We start from the raw sequence: 18916 nt of genomic DNA, 5'->3' as shown, positions 1-18916 counted from the left end.
TTCTTTAAAAAGTGTGTTCATGGGAGGCATTGATTTCAGCAGCCGATAAAACACTGGAAAGGCAGGTTCTTGTTTTAGATTTGAACACTACATCATACTTTATGTAATTCATAAAAAAAATACAAGAAAAACTTTGATATCTTCCTTGTCTTCCATATAGGTCACTTCTGCTTCACCATTCAGTAGTCGAGCAGGAAAATCGACTTGTTTCGCCTTCGTGCTCCCTGAACAGTCACTTTCAGGTGCATCTTTTTCAACTGTGGGAATTACAGTGATGTAGCAAGCACGCATTATTCTGGGGTTCTATCAAGACTAGAAAATCTAAAACATCTGATATTTTTAGGATTTGTGTAAAAAAACAAAAAGAACCTGACGATAAATACAACAAACACCCAAACGTTTGGCACACAGCATAGCGCTCTACGTGGTATGCTAGCGGCTAGCCAGGCTTACGCTTACACTTCTTCTAAAAATGCATGCAGAAATAAAATTCTCACTATATGTCAGTGGAAGACCTTTTTAAAGAATATACATAGACAATATTTTAGTTATATTTGTTTATTAAAGTATTTTATTGGCTTGTTCTTGTATAAGCCAATAAAATAGACATTTTCCTCCAGCAAAAGGCAACATGACATTGATATTGCTTAGAGTCGACAACCCGTTTTATTTTGTAACTTCATTGAGCTGCCCAAAGCCAAAACAACATTTTTGAGATTCCAGCAGTAAAATTAAAAAAAAATGTGAAAAACTGGTGACAATTTTTGGTGTTGCGATTAAACAGTTTTGTTGACTTTACATAACAAGAATTTGTCACTCTCTCAACATATTAGGAGTGTATTGAGTTTGGTTTCAATTATACATGTCACTTTTATGCTTTAATGTTCACAAATATTTCCTTTTTTATGTACACTGATTACTTGCTGCTATTTAAAAATAGCATTTGTAACCTCTTTCCTCCCTTCTCTCACTCTGACCTGCTTTTTCTGCTTTTGTCACTCCTTAACCTCCATCCGTCCTCCTGACCCCACACCACTCTGCATCCCTCCTGTCCACAAAACCCTCTCAGGGAGAGGTGAGGCTTGAGCTGGCCCGAGTCCCAGGCCCATTAGCCCCAGCCTGGCAGCCATGTGCTCATCACCAGCAATCATTACAACCAGCCAATGACACCACTCTAATGCATCATTAATGATTGATTAACGAGCTGAGCTCAGCCCAATCGGGTGCATTTGAGCAGAAGGAACACCCTGTAATGGCTGCGTATGGCTTGCATCTGCTTATTTTTTCCTTGTGTGTGTGTGTGTGTGTGTGTGTGTGTGTGTGTGTGTGTGTGTGTGTGTGTGTGTGTGTGTGTGTGTGTGTGTGTGTGTGTGTGTGTGTGTGTGTGTGTGTGTGTGTGTGTTGGGTTTTAAATGTTTTGTTCTTATCAGATCCCTCCTGTGTCCTGTTTCACAGGCTGCAGAGAGATCTGTCGACTCCCCGTGTGGTGAATGAAGGACTGAGGTGGCACTGTAAGCTGAAAAGATGGCAGGGCGACGACACCCTGCCGTTCCCCCTCTTCTTCTCGTACTTGTCTTGGTGGGAGTCATTTCTGAGGCACAGGGCTCCGGCTACCTGTCTGGGTTTCGCCTCAGGTCTCGTTTGCAAAGGGACCGCCAGATGAGAAACGTCCGGCCCAACATCATTCTTATTCTCACAGATGATCAGGACATAGAACTGGGTAAGATGACTTCTGTGGTTGTACAGTTCTGTGGAAAAACTATTTACCCCTTACAGAAATCTCCTTTTTTCACGTTTTTTTGTTGTTGTTGTTTTTTTTGTAATTGCCCACCTTGTAAAATCAAGAAATTAATGCGATTTCCCACGCTTCTAGTTTCTAGTTAGTTTCACCAACAACTCCCAAAGCCTCTCTAACAACATGAACATGCTTGTAAGATGTGATCTTAAGAGCAGCGCATCTTCCCCTGCTTTAAAGAGATTTAAATAAGGAGATTTAAATCTCTTTAAACCCCCTGATTTAAACAAATCAGGAATTTTAAACTCATGATATCTTAATCTATAATTAAGAAAAGTCACCTTCAGTCAGGCTGGACAGGGTTACAAAACCAGAAATCAACCATTATCCACAAACAGAGAAAATCTGGAACAATGACAAGCCAGCTTACCAAATGCACTAACAAGAAATCATTGGAGACTCATCCAGGAAGTCACAACATAACAAAGAACAAAGTCTTGAGCAGCTTCGGCCTCTTTGGGTTAAAGATGAAAACAAACATGAAGGCCTGTCTCACATTGATGATCGCCAAGAGTCTTGGGAAAACCATTCTGTGGACAGCAAGGCGTGAAACCTTGTCAGATCGGTCAAAAAAAGAACAAATATTGAATGTCATGCGAACAGCGGTGTAAGTGTAAAAGCCTCAGAACCCTGAAGACATCTTGATAGAATAATGAATTATGCTGTCTGCCACAAAATCCTCACAGAAAGACCTTAAGCACAAGCCAGACCTAGATTATGCAGAAACTCAATTGATCCACAGCACACCACCAATCCCACCTGTGAACGGGTAGAAATCATCAAATGAAGGGTTTTGAAGTAGGCTTGCCAAAGTCTGTACTAAAATCTCATTGAGATGCAGTGATCTGACCAGAAACAGGCTGTTCATGCTCCTGAAACCCTCCAGTGTGACTGGATTTAAACAGATCTGCAAAGAACACTAAGCCAACATTCCTCCACCTTACTGGAAAAGACTGATTGACAGCAATTGTTGCCAAATCTGCCACAACCAGTTATCAGAATTAGGAGCAATTACTATTCTGTATCCCACCAGGTTGTTTTGAATAGCTTTTCATCTTGATAAATAAGATGAAGCATTTACTCTTATCTTTTTTGGTTTAGAAAATCTGCTGTATAATCTGAAACATTCAAGCACAAATAAAGAAAGTAAAAAAAAGGAAATCTATAATGTGTACAAATAATTCCGTCTTTGCTTTTGTTCCATCATTTTAGATATTCTGTCCATGTCAGTCGGACAACATTTGTAAGAGAAAACCAACCTAAGCCGCTCCCTGGCAACCTAACAGCTGGCTCAGTCCAAGTCATGTTTCTCCCCGTTGCCAGATCTCTTTCTGACATGAATTAAGGCCAGCCTATGGCTTCCATTGTCTGATTGCCAAACTCTGGCCATCTCCCTACCCGCTTGAGTCCTTTAGCAACATATTGGATTGGAGTAGCAGCATAATGGCCTCTGTGACATCTTTTGTCCTCTTGTGATGGCAGTGAGAAGGCAGCCATTGAAGGAGGAATTTATGGTCAAGCATCTGTTTCCCCAAACAATCACCATCAGCCTGAAAAGCCTTTGGTACACAGAAATCCAAATGGGTCGCACTTTACCAAAAAGATTTACTTCCTCAAATAAGTCCAGCGCTTTTTTTTCTCTCCAACTTTATTCCTATTCATTTTACCCTCTCCTGTAAGTGTATATTTGCATTTTCCCAGCTGTGCTTCTAGAATTTCCAGATTTAAAATAAACAATTTTTCACCTTGGTTTTTTTTATATTTCAGTTGTTAGCCTTTGAATGTAACCCTGCCAGCTCCGCCCCAATACCAGATCCTCTTTTTTTTCTTCCTCCTTACATCCCCGCTCTCTCTCAGGCTCAATGCAGTCCATGAACAAAACTCGCCACATCATGGAGAAGGGAGGCACTCATTTCTCAAACGCTTTCTCCACCACCCCCATGTGCTGCCCGTCCCGCTCCTCCATCCTGACGGGGAAGTACGTGCACAACCACCACACTTACACCAACAACGAGAACTGCTCCTCGCCTTCGTGGCAGGCGCACCACGAGCCGCACACGTTCGCCGTGCACCTCAACAACTCCGGCTACAGAACGGGTCGGTACTGCCGTGACAGCCTTCACGTTTTTATCGAAGTCCTGAGAACTCGTGCAGAAAAGATCTTTAATATCTTTGCTCCCGAATCTTCACCCAGCGTTCTTCGGAAAGTATCTGAACGAGTACAATGGCTCCTATGTGCCACCTGGCTGGAAGGAATGGGTGGCGCTGGTGAAAAACTCCCGCTTCTACAACTACACCCTTTGCAGAAATGGAGTACGGGAGAAACACAGCAGCGACTACCCAAAGGTATTGATACTCCATTACTTCTTCAAATGTCCCAAAACAATGGCCTACTGTAGAAAACTGGTTATTATAGTATAAATTTTAAGCACTTCACATTTAGAGACTATTATTACTAAACACACATTATTGGGTCGTCCACCCAAATCATTGAATTCATGTGTTAGAATGAACTAATCAGCTATGAATTGCTAGGATATGTATAATCAGAGAGCGGGGTCAAAGGGCGATAAGTTGCTTCATGCCTAGAGATTACCAACTTTCTGCAGAGTAAATGGCTTCACGTGGTTCTCAGATCAGCTCAAGAAAGAGAGCGGCTACATCCAAATTTTATATTTCAAGTTGTAAGACGAATAATCAGATGCAGTGGTGTAGAAGACATTACATCTGGACTCCACAGCAGTAGAGTGGAGTTCTACTGCTGATTCTACTAGTGGAGTTCTACTACTGATTGTTAGTCCAACAATCTAATGGAGGAGTCCTGGTTTGGCATTGGTCAGGGAAACGGCACCTGCCTTAGCATTATGTTAAGTTTGGTGAAAAGAGGATAATGATATGGGGCCGTCGTTTTTTGGTGTTGTGTTCAGTTCCTTAACTCCAGTAAATGGAACCATTAATTCTTCAGCATACAAAGATAATTTGGACAATTTCATGGTCTTAATTTTGTGGGAACGGCTCCTTCCTGCTCCAACATCACTGCCTTCCACCACACAAAGAAAGATTTGTAAAGAAACGGCTCACTGAATTTAATGAGGGAAAACTCTGGTTGAGCTGTACAAAGTCCTCAACTTTATAGATCACCTCAAATTAAAATGGAAACCGTCAACCATGTCCCGCATCAGTGTGTGACCTCACAAATGGGTTTCAGAAGAATAGTCCAAATTTTCCATTGTAATACTGAAATACTTTCCCTAAAGAGTGGCATCTTTTATAGCTCCTAAAAGGTGAGGCAACATTATATTAAAGGGGTCATATTATGTTTTCACCCAGTGCCATTTTATAGCATAATCAATTAATAAATTAACTAGGTTAACATCAAGTGGTTATAAAAATACCATAATAAAATACCATACTTCCAAATTGTACGCCTTGAAGTTCTCTTTCAAAACTGAAACTCCACCTTCAGGAAGTCATCACAACATAGCTCTTCTATTAGCCCTTCTCAAAATACTTTACGTCTTTTACAAATATGTGAAAGATTGCAGAACTGTGTAGAATTAAAATCAAATCTATAATTTAACCAAATGTGTACATGATGCATACTCTTCTGTACTCCTGTTGGACCAAATGCAAGCAGTGGATTGATCGAACAAGTCTCATCAGTTTGACAAAGTGAAAAACGGAATTTATTAGTATTTGTCACTGACCCAGCGTAGCAGCATACGCTTCGACATCTGCTGTATTGTCAATGACTGCTGAGTGCCTGGTGGGCAATAATTGCTTGTTCCACAGGACTACCTGACGGACATCATCACCAACAACAGCATCAACTACTTCCGGATGTCCAAGAGGATTTACCCTCACCGGCCCGTCCTGATGGTCCTGAGCCATGTAGCTCCACACGGCCCAGAGGACTCTGCCCCGCAGTACAGCGCTGCCTTTCCCAACGCCTCTCAGCACATGTAAGACACAGAAGCTGGAAAGTTTGGGAACAACTGGGATAGATCAGCAAAAAAAAAAAAGAAAAAAAAGCCAGTTGTGATGTGTGTTTAAAATAATTGAACAAATGGAAACTCACATGTTGTGCCCCCAGAATCAAAACTTTGTAAATTCATGTTTGTAGGTTAGTAGATCAGTCAGATTTCAGGAAAACATTTGCAAAAGTAAAAGTCTTGCAACAAGCTATTAATTAGATCTGGACTTTGACTGGGTCTTTCTGATAGATGAGTCCACTTTTATCTAAACCCATTGCTCTTAAACTATAGTACAAGTACCACTGACTGGTACAAAATGGATGACCACAAACCAAAACCTTGCATCTGATCTGGAGAGAGCATCTTTGTTTACTTTTGATCAACTTGCTGCTAACATCAATAGAAATAACAATGGATTCCTCTTGACTTTATTCATTAAAACCATGTATCAACAGAGTACAAATAAACCATTTACGGCAGCCATATTGGATTTTGAGGTCTGTTTGGGGAAGAAACATCCAGTTTTCCCACTCTGAATTTGGAAAGCTTACGTGTTTGTTTTTCCAACCAAGAGGGAAAATTAGATTTTGGAACTGAAAGGTCTCTTTCAGGTCGATGTCACGTCCGGTTGAGTATTAATTTGGTGACTTCTTAAGTCAATTGTTTGCAGTGGATTTCATTTATGGTGTCAGTGTAATAGGGGCCATCAAATCACACACTTTTTGTTCTAGATAATAAAAAGTGTGGCGCAATCAGTGCTCATAATTCTCCCACCTCATAATTCTGTTTGGTCCATCAGCCACAATCCTTTAAAAATACATAAAAAAATGTTATTGTAGCTCGACAAAATGCAAGGATGTTTAAGGGGTCGACAGCTTTCACGAGGTTCTGTATTTCACTATTCATGCTCAATTAAACTGCAAGGTGTTTGAATAAAAGGTTCATTTTTTTTTTCCATCGTGGAGAATTTGTGTGATCTCTGCAAGACAAAGCTGACAAGTACACGGTACATTTTTACTTTCTCTCTGCTGTTTGGTAACAAGTGACTCATCCCTGTGTTCACGCTTCTTCTCATTTGACCCAGATTGACACAAATTTCATAATCTGAGCTGGATGTCGTCTTCCACTGCTTACAGTTGTCTGTTGGCAGCTTCGGGACATCTGCATGCACAGCCAGCGTTTTTTTTTTTTTTTCTTCATTTGCTCCAGTTTGTTTGGCTCGAGTGTTGTTCATGTTAGTGTTGTCACCACAATGAGCCCCATTGATTTGTACTGTTTTGCCAGCTATGATCACAGATAAATTATGTACTTTTAATGTGTAGGTAATGATTTCGTCGCGCATATGCACAACCGTGTACCTCTTTCGTTCAAGCCTTTTGTTTTTTTCTGACCTTTTGTACCTCTGGCTGCCTCTCTGTAGCTGCTGGCTAATAGCAAGCCCACTATTGGCCTCCAGAGAAGGATCCAAGGCCAGTAATGAGATTGTAGTTACTATTCCCTCCCTCGGCCCACCCTCCCCTCACACCCGTACTGCTTCTTCTAATCCCTCCAGCATCATTAACCTGTACCACACTGGCTTTGTACAGAGAAGACTCAGAAAATTCAACCTCTGTGTCTTTGTGGAAACTTTTAATTGCTGCTTCTCCATAAATGCGCGCCCTCCTGGGTTTTTGATGCTGCGAAGTCCTTTTTTATTTCTCCGTTTCTTTTTGTCCTGAACTTTACAATCTATTTGATTTGCAGAAAAAATAAAAAACAGTGATACTTTATCTTCCTGTCAGTCCACCTTAGCGTTCACTCCCCTTTGCTCTTTGGCACTTATTTCCAAATTATCAACTATCAACATGGAGTGGTGTTAAATTTTCATTAAAATGCACAGCCATATTGATTAGCATTTTTACATTACTTATATAAGATCCATTACAACACTGAATAAATAGTTCTCTTTCGATTCTGGAAAGTCATTAGGCTTCGCAAGCAGAAAATGATGCTGCGTCGGCACAACAGAACTATAAACATTTTACGACAGCTTGGAGATATAGCATTTACCTTAAATTGTGCCGTCTGAAAAAAAAACAATACATTTTTAATATGAAATCCTTTTCAATAATGGAGAGTTTCAGTAGTTGATCATTTATAGCCCATTATTTTCATCTTCTGGTTTTTCCACCCCCAAAGAACGCCGAGCTACAACTACGCTCCCAACCCAGACAAGCACTGGATCCTCCGCTACACTGGCCCAATGAAGCCTGTCCACATGCAGTTCACCAACATGCTCCAGCGCAGGAGGATGCAGACGCTGCTGTCCGTGGACGATAGCGTGCAAAAGGTACATAGTGAGCCTATACGCACATCAACCCTTAAACATGGACGCACACGTACCGCCCGTCTGACAGCCAGCGGTCCTGGGAGATCTGTGCTTGTTCTGACTGGGCCTGGGGTAATGAATTCACTGACACACTTGGCAAATTGTTCAATCTCCTTTTCCTTGAAACTGGCACAAGAGATTTGAGCTATCAAACAAAAAGTGTAACTTTTTTCTTCTTGTTCTTTTCCACCCCGTGAGCCTGCTCAATGAGTTGTGTCTCCCCGTAGGTGTACAACATGCTGGTGGAGACGGGAGAACTGGACAACACCTACCTCATTTACACCTCAGATCACGGCTATCATATCGGCCAGTTTGGACTGGTAAAGGGCAAATCAATGCCCTACGAGTTCGATATCCGCGTGCCGTTCTACGTACGGGGGCCTAATGTGGAGCAAGGCGCTACGTGAGTATTTCTCCTACCCTGCTCATTTTCCTGACAGCAAAATTAATCACTGTTGTAGTGAAGTACTCACTCTTTTGCATATGATCACATTGTATCATGTTGAAATCTCAGTCTTTGACGTGTTTTATTTGATGAACTGACAGGAAGTGATGCAGGATTTATGAATTAACAGGTTTGAACACTCTGTGAATTTGAATTAAGATCTTTTTATGCTGATACCCCAGAATGAAGTCTGGTGCAAGAAAGAAGTCAACAAATTTTTATTTTTAGCACATTTTATGTAAATATTTTGTTGGGATTTTAAGTTATAGATTTGAAAAAAGTACATAATTGTAAAGTGGAAGGGAAATGATGCATAATTTTCAAAGTTCTGTATAAATAAAAAGGCCAGAGGTGAAGAGAGGACCCAGAAATTGTGCTCAAGTAAGAGCAGCACAGCTTCAACAAATTTTTACTGAAGTAAAAGTAAAAAGTAGTCGTCCAAGAAACTACTCGAGGGTAAAAAATGTACTGAGTAACTGATCCATGATGTCAGCCATTTAATATTTTAAAAATCATCATCAAACAGACTAAAATTAAAATAATTCATGTAAAAACATAACTACAAAATAACAAAATTAGAAAGAAAAAAAATGTTTGCAAATCAAATTTTTTCAAAATAAAACTTATGAAACTTTCAAAAACCACAGGTCTGTCTGTGAGTCTGGTGCCTCTTTGGTTAAAACAAGCTTGTCTGCAATCAGTGTTCAGAAATTGTATCTAATTGAAAGTAGGAATAATTAAAAGTAGTGATGCTCACTAATCTTACCAAACATGAAGAACCAGCATCTAGTTTTATCAGAGAGAAAATGCAGAGAAACCCCTACTAGTTTATAAATAATGGATTATTTATTCTTATCAAACACGGGGAACCAACATGTAGTTTTATACTTTTACCTTTTGGTTTTGTTATTTTGTTTGTATTTCCTTCTAATTCACGTAAAGCACTTTGAACTGTCTATATATTTTGTTGGGGGGAAACAACATTATGACATTGAGTTTGCTGTTTCTTGGCAGAAATCCTCACATCGTGTTGAACGTTGACCTGGCACCGACTATGCTGGAGATGGCAGGTGTCGATATTCCTGCCGAAATGGATGGCAAGTCCATCCTGAAACTTCTGGCCTCGGATCGACCCATGAACAGGTGAACACGCTCGGCGTCTTAGCATCCCATCGACGGTTCCTGGACGACATTTAGAAAAGGGAAGAGTGAAACCTACCAAGTCAAACGGGGATTTAGCTAGAATTTTTTATTTTCAATTTTTTTTCCCAAAACGAAGCGCTTTGTCGTACATAATGAAATTCACAATTCAAACATAGAGGTACAGCATCATTATCTTCTATCGGAGTGTGACATTTCGAAATGCCACAGATGTTTGCTCACTGCAAATATCACAGTCTGTTTTGGATTTTTTGTCTGTTTTTTTTACTGATTTCTCAGGTTCCAGTTGAACAGGAAGGGTAAAACATGGAGAGACTCCTTCCTGGTGGAGAGGGGGTATGTTTTATTGATTGACCTTTTTGTAAGACGCGTTCTCATTCAAGGCGCTGTGTTCTGGCAGCATCGGCCTCCCTGTCAATGTTCTGTCTGTTCTTTCAGGAAGCCTCCGCATAAGAGAGCCGATGGGAAGGAAATGGCCCAGGAGGAAAACTTCCTGCCAAAATACCAGAGGGTGAAGGACTTGTGCCAGAAAGCAGAATATCAAACTTCATGCCAACAACCGGGACAGGTACCTGACCTGTATGAGCCAAGAAGGGGAGCCTATTTAATTTCCAGAAAAAAAAAATACAAACTGTGTTGCCATGGCAGGATAGTAATTTGCCATCTGTGAACGTTCTGTGCCATTCAGTCACTGTAAGCTCAGGGATGCGTTTGAAAATGGCACCTAATCTCTTTATGAACAAAGAGGACTGAGTCGGGATATAACTTTTTTCAAACATCTTTGAGATTTGTTCATAATCTGGAAAAATATGTAGTGCTACATCATTAAAGGTGAACTGTTACACACGTTAGGAAAGAACGCAATGAATATGCAAAGCATGTTCGTTATATTTTTTGCACAGAATCTTTCTTTGATAATGAGATTTTAATCTGAGCTCCTTTCAGAATGATCTATTTCAGGGCCTCTCGTCACTTTAAAGCCAAATAAGCTGCTGTTGCCCCCCTCCCAAACTCGATGTTTACAATCGCATGTGAAAATGGCTACAAACAGATGCACAATAATACAACCCTACGGCTTTGAAACCCATTCAAAGTTTCAAAGCCTGCTCAACCAATAAGAATGCAACAAGCGGTTTCTGGATGGTAAGTCAACAACAAAACACTTGCATTTTCCAGCAGCCATTGTACAGCCCATAAAGAGTAAAACCAGCCGGCCAAGTGTGCTGGAGCTCCACTTGGGTTGCTCAGTAACGGTGCAGTGACTCAGCAATCGGAAGGTTTTTGAAACGGCTCATTTTCCAGACACCAAAAAGCATCAGCTTGTTGCCAAAACATGACCGGCTGCTTTTAGGAGCAGCAGAGACCCAAAGGAAAGAATAAAAATGGTAAAATATAAATTTATTTCAATAGATCCCTCTTAAATGCATTTCCCCTTCCTTTTTTGGTTTTGTTCCAGAAGTGGCAGTGTGTGGAGGATCCGACGGGCAAGCTGAGGCTGTATAAGTGTAAAGGCATGGCGGGTCTGTTTGCCCCTCGCATGCAGGCTCTGATGGCCAGCAGTCCCTCTACCATGTCTGTCACCTCAAACTTTGACGACTGTAACTGCGCCGACGGGGGGCTCAAAATGTCTGTCCTTAAGAAGAAGAGACTCCTAAACAAAAAGAGTGAGTTCCTTATCTCACTTTACTGTTCTGCTGTACCAATAACTATTATTACACCATGAATTAATCAGAAATACACGTCTTCTGTGCCTGAAAAGGAAGCAGCGGGTCTATAACCTGTTATTAAAACAACCAGGTTTTCATGACTTAAGAGGCATGTGTCAGTGCTGCCACCAAGTGGTGGAGTTGAGAAATCACTTGAGCCCTAAATCATTCCAAAGAAACAAATTTGGCATGTACGATGTTTGTAAAATGCATCCACTCTGATCAAATGTGCTCAGACTATCTTCTGTCAATCAAATGAATCTCTTTCCTATTCTGCAGAGATTAAGTCCAGTAAGGCCGAGACCAGGAAGCGCTGGGCGCGCTCCGTCTCGTTCGAGCTGGATGGAGATCTGTACGCCGTCGACTTGGAGGAGGGCTACAGGCCCCTGGGATCCGGGAACGCCAGCTGGACCAGAGACAGGTGGAGAGGCGCGGCCGCCAGAGACGACGGCGAAGAATTCAGCGGAATGGGAGTCACAGCCAAGCCAACCACCCGTGACAAGCTCACACCACCTGCTGCTTTGAAAGTCACCTACAGGTGTGTGGGAGGGGGGCATGCAAATATTCAAGCTGTCAGGTCCAAAACTACTGCATGTGTCTCGGAATAAAACTCACAGTAAGCTCAGTGTTTGTTTGTTCTGAAATGAAGTAGTAATTTCTCCATGAAAGGAGGGTTGTTGTTGTTGTTTTTTTTTTTTTTACAGATTTATAACAGCTGTAATGATCAGAAATATGTGACTGATTTGTGACCTTTGGTTTTGGTAAAGCTCTAGCACCGATTTTTCTTTAAAAATTATTACTAAACAAAGTAAATGTTAATTTCTAGCTTTGCCCCTGTGAGCATTTGTTAATAATTTCTGTTAGAAGCAGAGACAACGTCAGGATTGCAGTGTTTGTGTTTTTTAAGAATGCCTTTAGCATCTTGTGTTCAGCAACACTGTGTATATTCGTTCAGCCTCTTTGACGATTTGATGAAACTTCAACACGATGGAAACAGATTGATGTTCTGTGTTTGATGGTTCCTTTTCAAACCAAAACAACAGGAATTGTAAACGTGCCGCATTATGGAGTAAAATGATTAGCATCATTTCACATTATGGAGTAAAATGATTAGCACGTGCTTAAGTCATTCTGGTGCAGCGAGTGAAAAAATACAGCTTCACACATCAAAGCTTCTTCAAACAGGGTTTTACCAGAAGTTAGAAATAAAGAAAACATGAACAAAGCTGATATTCCAACACCATTTATAAGCGATTAGCAAGCTTATCATTACTAAAGCAACCTTATTGTATTCCCTAGAGAACAGTACACATCCAGCCTGTTTCAAGATGAAACAGAGCAACTTTGTTGTGATACTTTCATCCTTCTTGTCTTGCTTTCTCTCTCTCTCTCTTTCTCTGTCTCTCTCTGTCACTCGTTCTCACCTCATTTCTCAACAGTTAGAAAATGCATTATGTCTTTTTTAAGGAGCTTTTTAGTATTTATTCTTCCTCTAACTTAAATTTTAAACCCACTTATACCAGCAACAGATAACTTTGGGCGCTCTTCCAGCAATGAAGATTAAAGTTGTTGCACCTTTGCAGTTGTTTGGTTTTATTATGTTCGGCGATTGGACAAGGATTGGATTTCTGCAAATCCAACCGGCCGAAAACAAAGAAGCTGTAAATAATCCCGAGTCTGGTCACCGGCTGAATCTGTTCAAGTTTATTGAATCAGGGACAGCACAGTAAACAACAGTACATGATGAAAACAAAGATCCATTGTTTTGGGGGAGAAGGGGTTCTGGCCATTGGCTAATTTGCAAACCCAATCCTAAATTGGATCTTTCTTTAAAAAAACAGCAAATGTAAATCGATTCCCATGTCACACACATTAACACACACACACACACACACACCTGCTGACATACCGCAACTTCTAACAAGATATACATGAATTTACATATTAGAGAAAGAGAATTACAAAGTACTTGTGCGTCTTTAAAACAAACTATTAAGTTCTGCAATGAAAATAAAGTTGCTTTTTGAAGGTCTAAAATAATGATAATAAAAGGTGCAGCAATTTAAAGTTTTATTAAGTATTCACAAATATAGATTTACAACATATTCCATTCAACTGAGGAACCTGTTTCTGATTGGAGATGACAAAAGGAAGTTAGTTAGATTTATCCGACGGCTCTCACTGTCGGATAAATCCATTTGTTTCAGTAGGAAGCATTTACACCGGATGGATTTTAAGTTTCATTGTGTTGTACTAAATATGCACGGATTTTTCTCTACGTGCAGATGCTCGATCCTCATGAACGACACCGTGAAGTGTGACGGGGGCCTCTACAAGTCCCTTCAAGCGTGGAAGGACCACAAACTGCACATTGAGCACGAGGTGCTCCCATTTTTAATAACACTCTACCGAGTTCAGATAAAACTCTGCTGAGTTTGTCTGACGTATAACGTGCTCCTGGTGACTCTCTGGTTCTTCTACTCTCAGATTGAAACCTTGCAGACCAAAATCAAGAACTTGCGCGAGGTGAAAGGTCACCTGAAGAAGGTGCGGCCAGAGGAATGCCAGTGCAACGCGCCCAGGTGAGCAGGTCATCCGAAATGAGTCGGGCCGCGGAGATTCACCAAATGTGACGGCTGAAATTTGTCTCCTCAGTGATCTTCTCAAGAATAAGGAGGCTTATCTGCTAAACGTGGAGCAAATGCACTCTCTCAGGTAAAACTTTACTTCAGTAGTAAAGGCTTTTAAAAATGTTTTTAATATTTCAGACACCCTGACAGATTTTGTTCCCGTCAGAATGCCATCCAAGCAGAAGACTCAGTGGCTGCAGAAGGAGCAGAAGCGGCGAAAAAAACTGCGCAAATTCCTGAAGCGGCTCCAGAACAACGACACCTGCAGCATGCCTGGCCTGACCTGCTTCACACACGACAATCATCACTGGCAGACCGCCCCCTTCTGGACGAGTAAGGAACGACAAATAGCTTTTCAGAAAGTGTTTTGGAACATGTTTTCTGTCTCTGCCGCCGTTTGGCACAGCAGATGAGATAATAACAATATTATGGCGACCTTTTTCTGAAAAGCTGTTGTTTTCTAAATCTGCCTCCTCCCTTTCCCCTTCGGCCTCCCTCTCCCTGCAGTGGGTCCGTTCTGTGCGTGCACCAGTGCCAACAACAACACATACTGGTGCCTGAGGACCATCAATGACACACACAATTTCCTGTTCTGTGAATTTGCCACCGGGTTCATGGAATACTTTGACCTCAGTACTGACCCCTACCAGGTATTTTGTTTGCACAGACACACCTATAGTGGAGGGTATAAATACTTCAACAATAATAACTATATTTTTTTAAAAATGCAGTGCATTCCTTTGTCCACAGGAGTTGAGCTTTACTGACATTTTCCAGAGTTTACGACGCGCTCGTTGACATTTTGTCCTCGCTCGTTCCCACAGCTGATAAATGCTGTCAGCACTCTGGATCGCAACGCGCTCAACTCAATGCATCAACAGCTTATGGGCTTGAGGAGCTGCAAGGGCCACAAGCAGTGCAACCCGGAAAAGGGTGAGTAAGACACGTCTCTCGGTGTAGAACATGATGAGTCGCTTTTTTCTCGAGTCCTTTTGGAGCGACGTTAATCCCTTTAACTTCCTTCCAGGGGGAAAGGAGAGAAGCCACATCAGTGAATACAGGTATGTCTTCCTCTCTGATTGCTTTTACAATCACTCCAGATGGAAGTAAAGCTACAAAATGAAATCAGGGAGGCTTCTGTCTGTACGGCAAAACTTCGTCTGCAGTGCCTTACAAAAGCGAACGCAACACTTTCACATTTTGTCATGTTATCAGTTCATCAGGATTGCCCCTGTTAAGACACAAAGTAGGGCATGAGTGCAAAGTGGAAGGAGAATGATACAAAAAAGGAAATAGACTCCTTACTCCACCACGAGACAACTGCAGCGTTACCATCTGCTATCTGATTACTAGATAGAGAGCAGCAGTGTGTGTGATTAAATCTCAGGGTAAAACACTGTTTAGGATTTAGAGGTTTGTTACAAACATTACATAACAAACAAGGTAACTAAATACAGGCATTGCTTCTGACAGGCAGCACACAATTTGAGGCTGAGGTTCTCCATACCCGGCAGTCAGAGCCGGCCCGGCCCATAAGTGAATTAAGCCGCTACTTAGGGGCCCCCAGACCTTCAGGAGCCTCCCGTAAACTGTTGTTTATAAAGATTGACAATATTAAAGTTGATTTATTGGTCCGGGCATCGATAAATTGAAAGATTCCAATATTTTAATGGAATTGTGAAGTTTACTTTATGAAAGTGTAGCTGATGCTATGAGTTTAATGGTTTCTTTGTGTTTGAGTTTGTCCATAAACACGTCTCGGCAAATAAGATCAATTATCACTTCCAACATTGTCATTTCATTCTGCTTATTCTAATATTCTTATTAGTTCAAACAAACTCATATTACTTGTAGAAATTGTGGAGTATTCATTATGTAGACCAATGTCATACTTTTTATGTTATTATGCAGAGAAACTCCTTCTGGCTAATCCCGGAAACCAACTTAGAATCCAGAAGAACTCACCTTACTACCCTAGATCAACCTTATCAGAACAAGAATCCAGAGAAACAATTACAGACTGATCATTCTTAAATGTGTAGTTTTATACTTTTTCTTCTTTCCTTTGGCTTCTTGTTTTCCTTCTAATTAATTAAAAGCACTTTGAACTGCCTTGTTGCTGATAATGTGCTCTATAAATAAAATTACCTTGCCTTATCGTATCTCTGACTGCTTTCAGCTCCCCCCCTTTCCAGATCCCAACACATCTGGATTAAAACGCTGTTAGAGGTGTTGAAAAGGGGGACGGGGCCCAAATGAAGTCCTGCTTACGGCCCCTTGTGACTATTGGTTCGCCCCGTTAGCAGCAACAAGTGGTTCCCTTGATACTGAAAATGTATAAATCTGAAGGGTTGTAAAGTCTTTTGCAAGGCACTGTATGATTCTGCTTTCTGTCTGCAGTCAGAGCAATCAATAAAAATAATAATCAGAATTTATTTTAAGCCTCTATGTTTTATCGTAGTCCAAAACCTTTTCAGTGAGATTCAAACAAACACCAAACAGGCTAACATGCAAGCACTGCTCTGCTGTTTCTGCCGGTCCTGTTTTTGACCCCTAATGACTCATCTCTGTTTTGTGTGTGTGTGTGTGTGTGTGTGTGTGTGGTGTGTGTGTGTGTGTGTGTGTGTGTGGTGTGTGTGTGTGTGTGGTGTGTGTGTGCGTGTGTGTGTGTGTGTGTGTGTGTGAGTGTGTGTGTTTGTGCGTGTGCATGCCTCTACGTGTGTACGCCTGCGTCTTTACCTGTTTGTTTCCATGCACGTGCATTTGGCCTGCGCGTGTGTACATGCTGTGCATGCCTCAGGCCAGTTCATCGTCGAAAGAGGCCAAAAATGAAGAAGCCCTCGTCCAAGTCGCTGTGAGTTTGTCATAACCCATCTGCTATTTGTAGTCAGCCAAACAAGCTCCACTCCTGTCGCCCCGTTTCTCTCCGGGTTTTTGTTTAGCTCGCTCAGACGACCCAGCAGCTTGCCATTTGCTTTAGCTCTGCACTCATTCATTTACAGTAACAACCCACATTGCAAAGCCGCGGCTCATTTTTCTTCCTTCATCTTGTCGAGTCAAGAACATTCATGCAATGCAGGGGGAAAAAAGTCATTCTATGATGCTGTATTGTCAGTCCTCCTATCGTCTATTTTTGCTTTTTCTTACAGTGGCGGTAGAAAGCACTGGAGCGACGGTATTTATCGGATGCCTCAGGTTGCACTTTTAACTCAGACGGCTTTATGTGTTGGTTTTGCAGAGGACAGATTTGGGAAGGATGGGTTGGGTAACCACCTGCAGCCCCAAACCACCCCAGTCTCCTCCAGCAGAGGACGGAGCATGGAGGCTATACACAGACCTAAGGACCTTGACCACACTTCGCTGAACCATGAACTTGAGATACTATTCATCTCTAAACCAGGTTTAGTTTTTGGGAGAGCTGCTCTTTGTTGCCTTTGTGTAAATGAGACACTAAGACTGAAGAAGCTAAGAAAACTTCTTAAGTTATCTGCATCGGAAAACATCTCATAATCATTTGCATTCGGGTCAGTTTGGTGTCCAGAAGCCGTCCAGTTTTGTCAGCAATCCTTGTAGATAACATTCAGAATATCGCTTTAATCTGCTTTCTTTGGCGGGAAACGGGACCGGGATGGAAACGCGATGAGCTACGCTTCGACTCTGCTGCTACACGATGACATCACGGCCTCGTCACGTCCCCCTGGCGCGTGCTGACGAGGAACCGGACGAACATATTTACCGCACCGACGTGTTTGCACCTGGAAGTGATGTGAACTTTCCAACAACGAACTGTAAATCAAAACAAACAAAAAAAACTAAAAAAAAAAAAACAAAACAACTCCTCGCCATAATCTGTTGTGGTGTAGTTGATTTTTAACACTGATGAATGTCTTTTATGAGGAATCATCTCCCTCACAGCCGTGAGATGTGACGTGACCAGACTTTTCTTTCACAATCATTCGACCACCTACACAGAAAACCCTTGAATAGGCCTTCACTGAACACTCCCTCACAGTTAGAACTGAAGGATTTTTGACCGCCGATCACGAAGTTACTCCTTTGTTCCACACTTTAGAGGTTTCTATATAGTTCCTTTAGCTTGCTATACATGGTGCTACTGGATAACAACACGGACTTACACCTTTGCTGTACAGTACAGTATGTATTTGAATGTATGTCGTGCAATTAATATAAATGTTTACAATATTTTTTATAATACTTAAGAGGCAGACCTCAATGTACAAGTTGACAAAAATGAACGTATCGGGTAAGAAGCGGCTTCAGAAATCCCATGATTTGTATGTTTGTCCTTATTTACATGAGAAAAGCACTTAAAGGATTCACTGTGATGAGATGTACAATTATCAATACATAGTCTACTCTGTGCCAGAGGGGGGAGAGGGGGAATCAATTTAATATTACTTGCTGTGAAGTACTTGCTTTTCGTTAGATCATGTTTTGTTTTTCTTTGTAAACATTTCCATTGACCTAGCTAGAGCTGATAGTAATTGTGGATAATAAAGTGTCTTGTTTGAAATAAAAAAAAATGGCATGCATTTTATTGTTTTATTGTCATGATGTTGTTTTTGTCCAGCAGGTGTCTCTGTCTGCTTGTCCACAGGACAAGAGGTCATTTGGGCGAATGCGCTGAGCGGTGTTCACGCAGAGTGCTGCAGTTCAGAGAGCAGCGAGATGCAGCTTGAGAAAATAAAAACACATAATTAAACCTGGGTAGTAAAGGTGCATATGTTCTCTAAGACAATTAAACATTTTCATGAGTCCAAGACTCGAGTGCTATGTGACGGAGCAAACCGAGATCTGAGTGAACTTATCACTCTAT

General features: G+C 41.4%; 1 protein-coding gene across 4 annotated transcripts in view; it reads left to right on the top strand.

The window, feature by feature from the left end:
- sulf2a (sulfatase 2a) overlaps window positions 1-18632 on the top strand; it is a 67456-nt gene extending 48824 nt beyond the window's left edge. For 3 of the 4 annotated variants that reach the window (XM_055027196.1, XM_055027197.1, XM_055027194.1), the window contains 20 exons: window positions 1456-1720; window positions 3653-3892; window positions 3990-4141; window positions 5588-5757; window positions 7948-8098; window positions 8365-8540; window positions 9597-9725; window positions 10023-10079; window positions 10182-10311; window positions 11200-11407; window positions 11729-11987; window positions 13735-13831; window positions 13937-14031; window positions 14105-14164; window positions 14246-14412; window positions 14587-14729; window positions 14904-15012; window positions 15107-15140; window positions 16880-16933; window positions 17318-18632. In XM_055027196.1, coding sequence (XP_054883171.1) covers window positions 1525-1720; window positions 3653-3892; window positions 3990-4141; window positions 5588-5757; window positions 7948-8098; window positions 8365-8540; window positions 9597-9725; window positions 10023-10079; window positions 10182-10311; window positions 11200-11407; window positions 11729-11987; window positions 13735-13831; window positions 13937-14031; window positions 14105-14164; window positions 14246-14412; window positions 14587-14729; window positions 14904-15012; window positions 15107-15140; window positions 16880-16933; window positions 17318-17348 — 2658 coding nt within the window. In that variant the 5' untranslated portion in view covers window positions 1456-1524 and the 3' untranslated portion in view covers window positions 17349-18632. The remainder of the gene's footprint in view (window positions 1-1455; window positions 1721-3652; window positions 3893-3989; window positions 4142-5587; window positions 5758-7947; window positions 8099-8364; window positions 8541-9596; window positions 9726-10022; window positions 10080-10181; window positions 10312-11199; window positions 11408-11728; window positions 11988-13734; window positions 13832-13936; window positions 14032-14104; window positions 14165-14245; window positions 14413-14586; window positions 14730-14903; window positions 15013-15106; window positions 15141-16879; window positions 16934-17317) is intronic. The other variant, XM_055027198.1, reaches the window with a different exon arrangement.
- Window positions 18633-18916: the final 284 nt, after the last annotated feature.

The sequence above is a fragment of the Poeciliopsis prolifica genome, unplaced genomic scaffold (assembly GCF_027474105.1).
Source record: "Poeciliopsis prolifica strain line A6 unplaced genomic scaffold, Auburn_PproV2 SCAFFOLD003, whole genome shotgun sequence".
Lineage (NCBI taxonomy): Eukaryota > Metazoa > Chordata > Actinopteri > Cyprinodontiformes > Poeciliidae > Poeciliopsis > Poeciliopsis prolifica.
The sequence above is the reverse complement of the archived record's forward strand: the minus strand, read 5'-3'. Positions and strand labels throughout refer to the sequence as shown.